This window comes from Miscanthus floridulus, chromosome 9 (genome assembly GCF_019320115.1).
Source record: "Miscanthus floridulus cultivar M001 chromosome 9, ASM1932011v1, whole genome shotgun sequence".
NCBI lineage: Eukaryota > Viridiplantae > Streptophyta > Magnoliopsida > Poales > Poaceae > Miscanthus > Miscanthus floridulus.
Genome location: NC_089588.1, coordinates 101,574,331 through 101,590,585, shown reverse-complemented (window position 1 = coordinate 101,590,585; position 16,255 = coordinate 101,574,331). Strand labels below are relative to the sequence as shown.

The 16,255-nt window shown below is 47.3% G+C and overlaps 1 protein-coding gene across 1 annotated transcript; it reads left to right on the top strand.

Moving 5' to 3' along the window:
• The first annotated feature begins 2,404 nt into the window (after positions 1–2,404).
• On the top strand, positions 2,405–3,771 carry LOC136480421 (uncharacterized). The gene is made up of 5 exons (XM_066477969.1): positions 2,405–2,492; positions 2,701–3,105; positions 3,232–3,396; positions 3,473–3,679; positions 3,728–3,771. Exons 1-5 carry the CDS (start codon positions 2,405–2,407, stop codon positions 3,769–3,771), a joined length of 909 nt encoding a protein of 302 aa, XP_066334066.1.
• The last annotated feature ends 12,484 nt before the right edge of the window (positions 3,772–16,255 follow it).

Genomic DNA, 16,255 nt, shown 5'->3' with positions numbered 1-16,255 from the left:
ACCACCTTGGCGATCTCCTCCTCCGAGAATTCCTCGGCCAGCGCCAGGAGGTCTAACCTCGGAAGGTCAAGGCGCCCCAAGTCTAAACGATGAAGCCGGTTGAACCTTGTGCCTAGGAGGCCATCATAGTAGTCAAACACCGCCCCTGATTTGGCCTCCTCCGTAGTGAAAGTACGGCCGCCGTGAATGAATGTCGGGATGTAACTCTTGCGCTTTCTGTGACAGGCTTGGAGGTTGAAGAACTTGGTCAAGGATTTGGGATTCGGCCCGAAATGCCTGAAATTCGGTGGTTTTCGTCCATTTCGGACAGGCCCGAGAAAGAATTGAACCGGACAAATTATTTTGGCCCAATTTGAATTTTCGGCCCGACCCAAGGTCCATACCAGCCTGCTGATACCCCCCGTAGCTATAAAAGCACAAACATTACCCTGGAAACCCTAGGGTTTCATATTTCCTCCTCCTCCTCTCTGGTCGGCAGCAGCGGCGGTGGCTCGCCTTGTGCGGGCGTGTGCCCAGCGACTAGGACGTGAAGGCGGCGGCGGATCTCCCATTCCAGTCCACTCCTCCCCCATTGTCTCCCCTTCCACTCCTCTCCTCCCCTACAGCCATATCCCAAATCCTCCCCAATCCCCAATCCTCCATTGCTGCTGTAGTCGTTCATTCGGTGGCATCATCGAAACCAAATCACCGAGCTACTGGTACGTATGTCCGTCCATCCGTGATGAATGTTGTGCGATTTCTGCTGTACGTCACCTCAACCATTTGGTGTTTTTGAAGCTCATCAGTGCAGGTAGCAGTAGCAGCGGCATCACCCAGATGAGGGCCAAGGGTAGTGCAAGCGTTGGCCTTGGTGGTGCTACAGATGGCCATGCAAGGGCTGCAGCACCACGGGCGGCACCACGGGCGGCACCACTGCCGGCAGCAGCTTCTCAAGGTATATGTAAAACAGAGTACCCTGTTTTATAGAGATGGACATCATAACTGCATACCTATGATTTGAATAGATTGATTTATTTGTGGTACAATACAATTCATGAAGCTATAGCTAGCGTGGGGGTTCTGTTAATGTTGTATCATCATATTTAAGCACGCCCTAGTTAGATTTAGTTATTTTGTATCATAAAAAATGAGGTAAATCTCCGGCAGCCATGTTCTAGACTTCTAGTTTCTGCCAAATATGTCTTGTAGGCTGTAATCTTTTGATGAACCTCTTTGTTGTTGTCTTGGACTGGTGCCATGTTCTGTTTAGACTTCCAGTTTATGCCAAGTATGTTCTGCAGGCAGTATCCTTGCGATGAAATGATGACTAATGGTCCAATGGACATGTTATTTTGTTAAGTAATTCTTTTATGAAGTGATGACTGATGGTCTGATGAATTAATGAAGTTTATATTTTATCAGGTTCTGTTTTTTCTATTTTTTTGGCAAAACTGCTGAGTGGCTTAGCTGCCTATTTAGTATACTGATTGTATATAAATCTGTTCTTCAGGTTTATTTTTTTATTAAATGTTTGTGGATTGATGTATGATTGAAAGTAACTTGCATTGCTCTGGACAAAATTTTGAATTTATTACTTAAATTTCCATGTTTTTAATTTCTTATATTTTGCTTCTGGAATGTAGACCATAATGATGGAAACATTAACAAGGTGTGGATGCATGGCTCAAAGCTTGCTGGCCAAGGTTTCAAATGTGGGTACTGTGGGACTACAAACAAAGGTGGAGGTGCAACAAGGTTTAGGGACCATCTTGGCTGTATAGTTGGTGAAGTGAAGTCATGCACCAGTGTACCTAGAGCTGTGCGGGATGCAATGAGGGAGTTACGGAAGGCATCAATGGAGAATAAAAAATAAAAAAGGGAACATATGCTCAGTTTGGAGAGAGATCTCATACAAGGGCTGCAAGGACAGGAAGTGATTGACCTTGCAAGTGATGAAGAAGACCAAGTCCGTTTGGATATTAGGAAGCAATTGGGAGATAAGAACCTTTCTCGTGCAATAGAGAGGAGGTGTGGCAGTGGCAGAGGTGTCCGTGTTTCTGTTGGTAAAAAGAGTGTCACTGCCTACTTTGACAAGGATTTGGCACGCAGCAAAGCACCTGTGCAGCCTAGAATTGACACTGCACTTCAAGTGGGATCTAGAGAGAAGCTTGGACAAGCATGGGCAAAGTTTTTCCATGCGAATGACATTCCTGGGCTGAAAGCTGATTGCTCGTACTTTCGGAGTGCAATTAGGCTTACTCAGCAGCTAGGGACTACAGCACAGATTCCTACATCACATGGAATTGATGGGGAATTCTTGGAAGCAAACTTTGAGGAAGCTGAAAATTCTCTTGAACAATTCAAGCAAGGTTGGAAACAGTATGGTGTGACTATCATGTGTGACTCATGGACAGGACCTACCGGCATGGCCATCATCAACTTCATGGTGTATTGTAATGCACGCATGTTCTTCCTGAAGTTAATTGATGTATCTGGCCACAAGCAAAGTGCTGGTAAGTTGTTATTCTCATTTATTTTCTTCCATCTCTCCTTTAAGTTTTTTCCCATGTTGTTAAGCTGAATGTGTTTACTGTTAGTAACATGCAGTTAATTTTTACTACTAAGCTATTAGTTTAGATGGGCATGTACCTACTTTTAAGCTTAATGTGTTTACTGTTAGTAACATGCAGTTGATTTCTACTATATTTTGGTGCTGTGCAGATTTTATACATCGGGAAATTAGAAAGGTGGTTGAGAAAATTAGCCCTGAATTGGTAGTTCAAATTGTCACAGACAATGGGTCAAATTACAAGAAAGCATGTGAGAAGCTAATTGAAGAATACAAGCATATTTTCTGGCAGCCATGTGCTGCTCACACTATCAACCTCATGTTGAAGGACATTGGCAAGTTCCGAAAAGTTGCTAATGTTGTTGCAAGTGCCAAGCTTATCTGTAGGTTCCTGTACAACCATAACAGGCTACATGATGAGATGAAGAAGAAGATTGGTGGGGAATTGATAAGACCCAATGCTACTCGCTTTGGAACTGTATTTATGTTCCTCCAAAGTTTCCTTGACAAGAAAGAATATCTCCGAGCTTGGATGGTTTCACAAGATTGGAAGGACAGTGACTAGAAGGATGATGAGTACTATGAGTACACTGAAGCGTGCCTGACAAGTTCTACATGGTGGTCTGCACTGAAGTGGGTAGTAGATGCATTGAAACCACTCTATTTGGTGCTGCGATATGCAGATACACAGAAGTCATGCACACTTTCTGGGTTCAAACCGAGGATGATGGCAGCCATACAAGCAATGGAAGTTCAGCTTGGCATAGGAACAAGACAGTTTGATCGGTTTCTGAGTAAGGTGACAAGGAGGGTTGACAATATGGAAAGAAACACATTAATGGTTGCAGGTATTGATACTACTACTAAATTTCATTGTTACATGTTGTACTGCCATAAATTCTAACTCTTTTCCACCTTATGTAGCTGCTGTTCTTGATCCCGAGACCCATTACAAGCACAACTTTTGCAGCAAACCAGAATATTCTTTAGCACTAACAGATGCAATAGAGAAGATGGCACAAGCTTCTGATGATGCTGTTCAGGCAATCAAGGAAATATCAGTCTTCCGGGAATGCCTTGGGAGGTTCAATCGCCCCATCGCACGTGCTGGAGCATCATCTATGTCCCCAAGTAAGTCTCATCGAGTCTAATAAATTATATGTTGGATGCTTGTTTAAGTTTGGGAGATGAATGTGAGAGATTCAGGTGCTATAATTGAGTAGTGTAATTGTAGAGCATCTCTTGTTTCAACATGTCCCTCAAAATTTTGCAACAATGGCGCTGTTGCTGTAGCTGCACCTTTTTTCTGCAGCAATATGGTGCTGTTGTTGCACCTTTTTTCCTACAGCAATAAGGTGTTGTTGCTGCAGCTGCACCTTTTTTCTCTCTCAATTTACTGCAGAACCAGTACACGACAACAGCAGCTTAATGCACGCATGTGAACAGGCCCAACTAATTCAATATTTTAGTTACATGTCCATTGAATTGTTGAATCTGTGCTTTTTCTTGTGGCTGACTTCCATTCCCATTGTGGCAGCTGATTGGTGGTTCCAGTTTGGAGGAGAAGTGCCTACTTTACAGAAGTATCCATTACGTATTGTTTCACAATGTGTGTCATCTAGTGGTTGTGAGAGAAATTGGAGTACTTTTGCACTGGTGCATACAAAGATTAGGAACAAGCTAGGCTATGACAAGTTGCATAAGCTTGTGTATGTCCATTATAACTTGAAGGAGCGTATCCGAGAGGACAGTGGATACCAGCAGAAGGACAAGGAAGTTGATCCATGTTCTATGATGTTGGATGCTACAATTTTTTATGAGAACAATCCAATATGGGACTGGTTAGATAGATCTATGAATGATGTAGGCCCTAGTTTGGATGACCTATGTCGAAGCCAGCTGGGCAATTCATCTCGTGGAAAGAGGGCTAGGGAGTTTGAGGATGAGGAGATTGAGTTTGAGTTGGGGGAAAGTGATGAAGAACATAATGAGGATGAGTTTGATGATGACTTAGCTGAAGGTGATGATGACAGTGATGATGAAGACAATTGTGATGATGATGAGCCTGTGCAAACTGCACCAAGAGTTGAAGAAGACATAGAGGCTTTAGGTGAGGAAGATGATAATCCTAATAGCCGCAGATCTGGAAGACTCCAGCAAAAAAGGATGAGGACTCAAAGCCTCTCTACTCTCTATGAGAGAGAGTAGCATGACTCTTCTGTCAAGGTAATATGCTTTGGTACCTGTATATATAATAATTGCTACTTTTATATTTGATTGTTGTGTATTTCTATGAATGATAAATTTATGTTCGGCTGGAGAGCAATACATAGTTGTTTCATAGTTATCTTTTCATTTGATGTTAATTTACCAATAGTCAATTCTCTGTAATATATTTTACTAATAGAATTGCAATATATATTATCAATAGAACCATCTGAAAATTATGTAGTGGTGAAGTTAAAGTGTGTTGGTTAATTAAAGTTAACTTATAAATGTTGTTTTATGAATGTTTTTTAGGTACAGTCCAGCAGCAGCTCTCCAGCAGCAGTTCTGGAAGTAATTTTTTGGTGTGTACATGGTGATGGGTGGATGACTGCCATGAAACACAAAAAGGTGCCAGTGGCAATTGACAATATGCTAGCTGACATTTTCTTTTGCGTTGCTTACTTTTGGGCGACTTAATTCTGTTAGTGTACGTATGGCTGGCTGGACTGTAATTTAAGTTGTACTCCTTCAGACTATTTGAGGAGTGATGAACTAGACTTCAAGTGGCCTCTAATTTGGCTTATGTTGTGTACTTAATTTGGACTCTGAACTATTTATGGAGCTATGAACAAACTCCTTAGAACTGTATTGTTTAAATATTGGCTCAATTTATGTGGCTTTCTAGGCTATCGTGAAATTAAATTTGTGCTGGCTGCAGCCTGTGTTTGAAAACTATTGAAGTATTTATTATTTTAAAGCCTTGATCGAAGCATGATACATTGTTTGATCGTTTTTAACTGATTTCTCTGTTGTTTTGTTCTTTATAAAAAAATTCGGACTAAATTTGTCAAAATTCGGTCAAAATTCGGTCAAACATGAAATGTTTGACTGGTCAACTTAACTGAAAACCAGTCCGAAAATTCCGAAATTCGTCAAATTGGGTGAGCACCGAAATTTTTAGCATTTTGAATCCCAAAACCTTGAACTTGGTGTTAGCGTCACCATCCTTCAGAAAACGGCACCGTGACTTTTGCCTAGCGATTGTTCTGGACAAGGATGCAAGGCCGAGTGTAGCCGCTTTGAGATCGCGACGCAACTCGATCTCCTCCGGAGAAAGCAGTCTGGACTCCTGCGCGACATCAAGTTCGTAGATCACAACACGTGCAACGGCCAACTGGAAACGAACGCTGCCGATGCGCTGGGCGGCCCAGCTCTTCAGCGCTTTAGCTACATTATGCAGCTTGCAGTCCAAAGCCCTGCATGCGTCGGCCTCTGGAATAGGGCAGGACCAAGCTGTCGCGACCACGTCCTGGAACCCCTCCACCCTGGGCCAGTAGGACTCAAAGCGAAAGCGTGGCTGAGCCCAAGGGTCCGTGCAGAGCACCAGCAACAAGGGCGCATGGTCGGACGAATCCGTGGAGCGACAGTGCAGATTGTAAAAGGGATGGCACTCCAACCACGGTACCGTGGCGAACACCCGATCTATGCGTTCCATGGTAGGCCTGCTCCTCTCATTGCTCCAGGTATACAGCCGACCGGTCAAGTGGAGCTCGGCAAGCTGCAGAGCGTCAATGGTGCGACGGAAGCGCTGCATGAGACGACGGTTGAGCCTGTCATTGTTCTTGTCTTGCGGCTGATAGATCAAGTTGAAGTCCCCACAAATCAGCCAAGCCCTCGGACAGGAAGAGGCGAGGCCCTCAAGCTCCGCCAAAAACCTCTCCTTCAATGAGTGGTCCGTCGGACCGTAGACCGAAGTGAGCCAACATTCCGCGACGTCAGCCCCATCAATCGGTGTTAGCAACACAGCTGCCACAAATCTCTGCGCCACCTAATGAGTACACCCCCGGAGACCCCAACAGACGGCAAGGAGGCGTAGTCGAAATCGGGACCCATTAGTTCATTGATCATGGATACAGAGAAAACAGCGACTTTGGTTTCCTGGTGGCAAACCACGGAAGCACGTTCTTGGACAACGATGTCCCGAACGGCTGTGCGACGAGCCCGGCTGTTGAGCCCACGGGCGTTCCAGACTAAGAACTGGTTATAATTCATGGACACTAACTGAACGACAGGGACGACAATCAATCAGATGTCGAACGCTAGAGCCGCCGCGCGCCGGCCTCCCGCCTGGAACAGCTCGCGCATCGCCGCGCGCTTGGAGGAGGATAACGGCTCCTTGAAGGTCTGGTGAAACTTGTCAGCAAAGGACGCATCTGGGCTCTGCGGCGGCGAAGCCCTCGCTGTCGGCCTCCATTTCTGCAGCATGACCTTCTTAGCCTGCTCTTCCGGCCTAGGGTCACGGAGGTGCGTCGTGGAGGCTATCCGCGCGCTACGACGGGGAACCACCGGGCTGACACGATGGAAGGTGCGACGGAGCGGGGTGGAGTCGATGAGCGGCTCCTGCAGCGGCAGGCGCAGCTCCTCGATGAACTCAGGCAGCGAGGTTGCTGCGGCCGGGGGCAGCCCTCAGTGCCGGCCCTAGGATTTTAAGAGCCCTCCGGCTGTCTCGTCGTAACGGCACTCTCGATCATGTATAAAATTTTATAATATATAGACACTAATTTTACTTGCAAAATAAAAGCAAATTCAATAACATATTTTTAATTTAACATGTCGGATAATTATCGAGGAACAATATAGATTAAAGAATATATTTGTAGATGTATGATAATTATCGAGGAATGATGTAGATTAAAAAATAATATATTCGTTTTTTTCTCACCCATGACAAATATTTCGTAGGTAACATTATAAAATTCTAACATGTAAATTAGAAGAAAAATATGATACAAAGTACTAGAAGTCTGGAATACTATACAAATAATTAATTTGAATTAAAAATAAAAAAGAAAAAATACCTTGGGCCTAAACAATTAATCGGTGATCGCAATTCATAAGAAGCAAAGAATCAAGATGTCGTCGTCGTGGAGCCATGCCTGGTCGCCGTCCTCGTGCGTCGTGTCCGTGTCTCCGGTAGTCTAGCTCTTCGCGGCGGCGCAGCTCGCCAGCTCCGCGCGTGTAAGGCGCACGTCCCGAACTCACGATCAGAGTGTGTTGTGTGCGGCGTGACTCCTCGCCTCCTCTCTACCCGAGGGCCGTGGGGAAAGAAAACTAAGAAAAAAATGTCAATGTTGTCTTTTTGACCGCCTAGCCAGTTCTATGTCTCTCTTCTTATTAATTTACTAAAATGCCTAATGGACTATAGAACCTGAGAGTTTGTATACCTGAGTTTAGGCCCCTTCGACGCTTGGGCCCTCGACCGTCGTACCTCGTGGCCTACCCATAGGGCCGGCACTGGCGGCCCTGGCTGCGCGGCGCCCGGGGACGCAGGCGTCGGCTCCCCCAGTGACGCGAGCGTCTCCTCCGCAGCAGGACCGGAGGCAACGTGAACTGGGTCATCAGAGACAAGCCCATCAGGCGCCTGGGCCGTATCTACAACATCAATAGCAACAGGCTGAACAGGTATAGGTTCAACGAGGTCAAGGCCCTAGCCCAGCTGGCGATCAAGCCCAGGGTCGGCCCAGTCCCGAGCGAACTCACAAACAGGGTCCCAGGCGGCAATCTGGCCCAAGTCATCTCCATTCATGTTCGGCTGCATCATGGCCACAAACGGGGCCCTCAAATAGCGACGGGTGCTCAGCGAGAAACTTCCCCAGGAAGCCCGGCGCGGCGCCACACGCGTTGCCAACCGGGAGGAGGTCGTCGCAGGCAGTGCTGACGCGCTGGTCCACGCTTGGCAGCAATAGAGGCAGGGCCTGCTCGATGAGCATGGGGTCCGAATCGTAGGCCTGGTTTCGATCACCTCTTTTTCAATCTCTCTTCATCACATCAATTTTTAATCGTTTATATAGAGTATTAAATGTAGGTAAAAAAATAACTAATTACATAGTTTAGTTGGAAATCACGAGATGAATCTTTTGAGCCTAGTTGGTCCACGATTGGACAATATTTGCTAAATAAGACGAAAGTGGTACTATTCATCAGGTTGAAAAAAGTTTCAATCTAAACAAGGCCCCAAATTCCAAGTTTTTACACTCTCTCCATCACATCAATTTTTAGCCGCTTGCATGAAGCATTAAATGTAGGTAAAAAAAATAACTAATTGCACAGTTAAGTTGGAAATCATGAGATAAATCTTTTGAGTTTAGTTGATCCACGATTGGATAATATTTACCAAATAAGACGAAAGCGTTTATCGGGTTGCAATTTTTTGCAATCCATGGCCGTAGCCTGCATCCCCCTCCATGGCGTCGCCGAGACGAGTGAAAAGATCTGGCAAGGGGTCAAAGCTGTTCGTGGCTGGCTTTTCCCCGGACCCGATGTGCACAGTACCCAGCTCGCCGTAGAACCGGGCACGCGTAGTCCTGCCGCTCAGAATCAGGCAGAACACCGAGCCAATGAGCAGCGACATCTCTGACACGTCCGTGGGCCCGCAGGCAAGCACACCGGACGGCGCGACTTCGTTTCCTCCGGCCAAGGAGACCGGGCCAGACGGCGGCGAACAGCCACCGCGGCGGTCAATCCCGGGATGAAAACGATTGAAGTTGCTACCACCCGACCCATCGTCGTCGCTCACACGGCCGCCGAAGAAGTCATCGTCGGGAGAAGGCCCCCACGATGGGGGACCATCATCGATCCCAGGGTGAAAATGATTGAAGTTGCTGTCGCCTGAGCCGCCGCCGTCATCCCCATCAGCATCATCACCACCATGGCCGCAGTCATCCGGTGACGTGTTCCAATCCTGGAAGGCGACCACACGTAGCCGTACAAGGAAGCACAGACTCAGAAGCTCCACCAGAGTGGCCTCAATGGGATCGAGGATGCGCGGCTCAGGGATGAACACGATCTTCTCATCGGGGATGAACCTCGGATGTAAGCACCACGCGGAGACGAAGAACTCATGGTCATCATCCGACGGGACGTCACTAGGCCGAACGACGTCAACCTTAGCACAAGCCGGGCCGAGAATGGCCTGTGCTACCAACGCGCTCTGGGCATGGAGGGGGACGCGCCTCATCCCCACAAGAACCCGGTACCTGAACGATCCGCCGCTGGCCATCGAGGTTCGGCGCCATGGCCGCCAGATTAGAGGTAGCAGGGATCCCCCCGCGTGGGGTGGCGAGGACGCGGTCCCTATCCTCGCGACGCCTGAACCGCACAACGAAGTCTCCAGGATCATGGCGACGGACATCAACATCCTTCGCCGCCATGCCGAAGCGCTCGTAGAGGAACTGGGCCACCATGACGGTCGACACCGGGGGCCGCGTACCGCCAACGACCGTGACGAGCGCCAGGCTGAGTGCGTCCTCAGCAGCCTGCAACTCCGCCGAGCGGGGGATGACCACGAACTCCGTGCGACGCAGGCGTGCCGCGTGGCCCTCCCCGGGTTTTGCAGCAGACGCACCGGCCACCATAGCGCCGGGGGGCGGTGGAGGCGGAGTAGGTGGGGCACAGTAGCGCGGGACCGACGGCGACCGGCCCGTGGAGGCAGACCGCGCAGAAGGGGTGTCATCGGCGGCGTCGCGGGTTCGCCGGTGCCCAGCCGTAGGCCGCCGCGGAGCGACACGACGGCTCCCCAACGACCGCGACGGCGAGCGTCCCCGCTTGGCACCCGTAGGCCGCAGGGGGAGCCGGCAGGCAAAGGCGCGGTGACCCTCACATCTACAGTTGAAGTTTCTCGCCGGGAAGATGCAGTCCGCCTTGACATGATTGCTCGCCAAGCAATTGAAGCATAGTCCCACCAGCTCAGGAGGAACAGGCCTTGCCGGCTTGGGCGGCGAGCGGCGGCGCTAGCGCCGACGACTACGGACCTGGTAGAAGCCATCAGCGTCCGGCTCCTCGAAAGCGCGGGCAGGATGCGCCACAGGGGATGCCTGGCGTCGTGGGGGGCTGGCTCCGGGAGAAGGCACCAACTGGGGGTGGGAACGCCTGGCCGCAGCCATAAAGCCCCCAGAGGTCCGCCGGCGGCGACGGTGGCAACGCGCCCGCCGGCGGCGACCGTCTGCCACGGCGACAGCCTTGCCCTTCCCAGGCGGCCGCAGCGATGGTGGCTCGGAGTCGGAATAGTCCTCTGAGTCGCTGAAAGACACCCGCCTCCCGCGCCCGCCGCCGAGGAACGTGTCCGAGTAGAGGCCCGGCGACCACGCACCAAGGGACCGCGGCGACAGGAGCTCCTTGTCGGCTTCATCCGCCCAGGAGCGACGGGATGGCGAGCCGTTCTCCATCCGGAGAGACAGGTGGACGGCGGCGCCTGAGCGGCCTCTGGGAGGTGGGCGCCGGAGCCGGGGTGGCCGCCGGTGACTGGAAGGGTGGACGCCGGGGCCGGAGTGGCCACCGGCGGGGAGGCGGAACCTAGCTCTCAGTTACCTTTCCAAATACCCCCTTCTCTAGCTTCAGATGGTCCGGTGCTCATTTTTCACGATATAGAGTGGGTGTGTTCCAGTGGCATCTTCTGGATTGTCCTGCCACGCTTTTTTTTTTTGAGGGAGCCATACTCATTTGGTTCACATCATCCCCTCCGCTGTTCTGCAGCCTGTTCGTTTGGTCGTAAACGATCGTAAATTTCTAGTTAGGATAGTATTTTTTTCTCACATCAAATCAGTCAGCAGTAATAATCCACGATCGTATACGATCGTCAATCCCAGCCAAATAGGCTGCTGACTCTTCCGCATCCCCGACGCTCCCACGACGGCTTGTCCATAACAGCGTCTCTCTCCCAACTCCCCGTCCCTGTCTCTCTCTCTCTGGCTTTGCCAATCAATTTGGCGGATGATCGCAGAGTGCACGGGTTGATTGGAGATAACGACGATAATCAGCTGTCTCCCTAACCCTCGTGCGGTGCAAAGATGGCACATTAATTGTTGTTATCAGCTAGGGTTTTTAGTTCACAGACGTTCTCAGGAACAGACTTGATTTTTTGGGAGAGTAGATTCGATTTTTGGGGCATGGGTTGATTCAGATTCACATTTGGTAGGTAGCCGAACCACATCAATTTTGAGATATATTTTAGTATGATTTATATTTGAGCTGAATTTTGTCTCTTATGAAATAGCATGAACCGCATGAATCAAGTGTGTTTTGTCCACAATAATCGATTTATCATTGTTTGTGCTGTTAATTGCAATCCAAAGTAGTTGTTTATGTTGTATAGATTGTGAACTGCGTGCCAAAGTTAAGACATTTTGTTCTGATTTTTTTTTGTGTTTATTTTTTGTTCTGGCAGGGGTTATGGACCCTCTGGAAAGCCTTCCTGTAAGGTTTCACTTCGGTGGTGAATTTGATTTCGATGGGCGCTCATTGAACTATGTGCAAGTGTTGGATTGTCAGACATTGAGAGAGGGATAAGATATTGCTTCCTGAGTTGAGGATCTGAGTGCTGAAGATGTGGTGGATTTGCACTGGTGGTTCCCTGGGGCTGATCTGAGTAATGGCTTAAGAAAGTTGGTAGATGATAAAACTTGCATGTACATGGCCGATTGCACAGAGGGAGGGATGGCCGAAGTATTTGTCGAGTCGAGATATACAAGTTTGTAGATGGTAAAGCTCAGATGTGTGGACATGTGAGACAAATAAGAAGCCTGACATCTTCAGTAGTCCATGTAAGGATCAAACTACGAAGGACATTCTGTCAGTGAGGGAATTTGATACTTCGGTGATGAGGAACAGGGCCATTGGACATGAAGAAAAAAGCAGTTCTGAAGAGGAATGTTCAGAAGGGAATGGCACCGACAAAGAAGGTACTGATAGTGAATCCAAAGACAGTGACTATGTCGAAGGTGATAGGATACATCTGAATATGACGAAGAAGCAAATGAGTTCATGAATAATGCAAGGAACTAGAGGAAGAATCCAGCTCTCACTTTGACATCTCAGCAAGTTGGTATCCCTAATGTACAAATTCATGAAAGTCATGATGAAGATGAACTAATAGATGAACCTGCACTACGTAGAAAACGATTTTTAGCAACGGTTCGAATTTTTTGTAGGGGCGGCTGGTGATGGAGCCACCCCTACAGTGGCGTGCTAGGGTGCCCAGACACCAGCCGCCCCTACAAACTGAACAGCAGGGGCGGCTGGTGTTACGAGCCGCCCCTATAAATGGGGTCTTATTTGTAGGGGCGGCTCAATTACCAGCCGCCCCTGGAAATGGTATTTGTAGGGGCGGCTGGTGATTGAGCCGCCCCTACAAATGGCCCCGTATTTATAGCACCGATTTGTAGGGGCGGCTCAATCACCAGTCGCCCCTACAAATGCCCCCCATATAAAACAAATGCAGCTCCTTTTTCCTCCTCGGGTCACTCACTCCAACCCGTGAAAAAAAGATGGGGAGGCCTTGGGCACCTCCCAAAAATTACTCTACTAAGGGATGAAGGTTTTGGTTTCAAATCTTTTGGTGGAGAGGTTGTAGAAGGTAAGAAAATGCTATTCCAAACTTTTTTTTTGAAGTTTTAATGGTTGGTTAGTGAGTAATTTGAGTTTTGTTTTTCTCTCTCTTCTATGGTGCTTGAGCTATTTATGAGCAAATTAGACCCAACTTTTAAATGTACTAGGGTAAATTAGGGAGGGAAACAAGATCATACCCTTATTTGGTCCATGTTTCTTGATTTTAGTGAACCATTAGTTAGTTTTATGGATGTTTCATATGCATGTGATCTAGATCTAGGGTTTGGTTTTTTTATTAATTTTGTTTTTGTAAATTTATGTTTGATAAAATTGGACTAGGGTTTGTATGAAAGATATTGGGTAAAGTATAATTATTGCTAATTGTTGTCTTTGAAATTGTTTATTGTAATCAATAAATATGTATTTTAATTATTTATGGATAAATGGGCTATTAATTAATTTTTCTCTACCATGGTGTGTTTGTATGCTTCATGTAATTATATTAGATTTATATTCATATATATCTGAGGTATATACAATTATTCTTAAATAATTATTACTTTGATTCATTTTTATATATATCTGAATAAGTAGTCCTTTAATGTTTGTTTTGTTGTTGTTGTAAAAGATGGAGTACAGGAACTCTTGGATGTATTGTTCGTTAAGGTTCAAGGCAGGTTTCCGTGAAGAGGTGGATAAATTTATTGAAGCCGCAACGAAGCATGCAACGACATTGAAAGAGAATAAGGATATAATTATTTGCCCCTGTAAAGATTGCAAGAACCGTGTGGCATGGATAGATGTGACTATCATCAGATCACATTTGATTATGCGAGGATTTGTTGAGGACTACACAGTGTGGATTCATCATGGTGAAACGGTTATTGTTAACGACGAGGATGAGGAGGAATACGACGACGAAACCATAGAATCCCTGTCCCAATATTCAGCAGAGCTTGATGCACGAATGGATTTTGAGTTTGGCAATGAACAAGGTGGTGATGCTGGTGGTTAGGATGGTAACGACGAATGTGGTGCCAATAATAATGGTGGAGCACGTGTCGGAGTTAAAGATGATTTAGATGACATGATTCGAACCCTTGGACTAGAGATTTTACTAAATAGCCCGAAAGGTCTAGAAAATTTGGAAAGAGTGACAAAAGCATCGAAGGAGACTGTGTATGGTGTTGAAAAGGGTTGTCCGACACATTGGACATTACTACGTTTTGTGCTTGAGCTGCTCATCCTGAAGGCTAAGTACGGCTGGTCAGACTGTAGTTTCAATGATCTATTGCATGTCCTGTCATGGGTGCTGCCACAACCAAACTCAGTTCCCGCCAACACGTACCAAGCGAAGAAGGTCATAAGTCCATTGACAATGGGGGTTGAAAAAATACATGCATGCCCCAACCACTGTATACTTTTTCGTGGCGAAACGTTCAAGTCATTGGATAAATGTCCCCGGTGTGGGCCAGCCGGTACAAGAACAATGACCTTTACGGTGGGGACGAACCATCCACAGGGAAAAAGAGGAATAAGAAGGGTACAAAAAAGGTGGTACAAGAATCTCAGCCCCCAGAGGACACTCCATTAGGCAACGATGCAAAGCAGAGAAGAATTCCTGCCCTGGTAATGTGGTACCTGCCAGTGACCGATCGCTTGAGACGTATGTTCCTAAACCCTAGAGAAGCCGCACTCATGACATGGTGGGATGATGAGCGCAAGGTGGATGATGATAAGATTGCACACCCGGCTGATTGTAGTCAGTGGCAAAGGTTTGATGAGAAGCACAAAGAATTCAGCGATGACCCAAGGAATGTACGGTTTGGCCTGAGCACCGATGGAATGAATCCCTTCAATGAGAGGATGAGCAACCACAGCACATGGCCAGTGATCTTGACCATGTACAACATTCCAACATGGTTGTGTCAGAAGAGAAAGTACCTTCTTCTCACTATTCTTATTTCTAGCCCTAAACAACCAGGCATTGATATAGACGTGTTCCTCGAGCCCTTGATGCAAGAAATGGAGAGGCTATGGAGGCATGGGGAGCAGATGTACGATGCGTTCCGAAAGGAGAACTTCATATGTAGAGCAATAATATTTGTTACTACCAATGATTACCCCGCGCTATTTGCTTTGTCTGGACAGATCAAAGGGAAGACGGGATGCTTGGTTTGCTTGGATGGTACTACGTGGGTGTACCTAGATGCATCCAAGAAGATAGTTTACCTAAGGAACCGATGCTTCTTAAAGACAAGTCACAAGTACCGTAGCAAATTGTTCTTTAGATTTTATGACAACGCCCCGGAGATTGAACCCCCTCCGGAGAGACGTCATAACGGAGAACATGTGTACAGAATGGTGAAAAACATACGCGTCGTCTATGAAAAGAAGAATCCGGATGGGACCAACAGAGATAGAAGCACACCTCCTGTCGAAGGCGTACCTTTCAAGAAACAATCGATCTTCTTTCAGTATCTGCCTTATTGGCCAGACTTGGAGGTCCCCCCATGCCATTAATGCTATGCACGTGCAGAAGAATGTCTTTGAGAGTCTCATTGCTACCTTGATGGACACAGGCAAGTCAAAGGATGGTCTGAAAGCACGGAAAGACATGGTGCAGCTAAGCGTGATGTCACAGCTTCACCCGGTACCTGAGGCTAATGGAAAATACACTTTGCCCACGGCGTGCTTCAACCTAACACCAGACGAGAAGAGAGCTATATGCACTTTCCTGAGGGGGATCAAAGTCCCAACTGGGTTTTCAGCAAATGTGAAGAAGCTAGTGTCGATGAAGGACTTGTCAATAACACACTGCAAGGCTCATGATTGCCATGTGATGCTGACAGTGTTTCTACCTATTGCAATCAGGGCTATAAAGCCAGAGTTCTTGAAAATGACCATCACCCGCATGTGCTACTTCTTTTCGAAGATCTCACAGAAGACGATTGGCAAGGAAGAGCTGAGTGACCTACATGAATTTGTGGTGGAGACACAAAACCAACTAGAGATGTGTTTACCTCCTGCTTTTTTTTGATATAATGCCACATCTCATGATTCACATGGTTCATCAGATACAGACGCTTGGCCCTTGCTACTTGCATGAAATGTGGT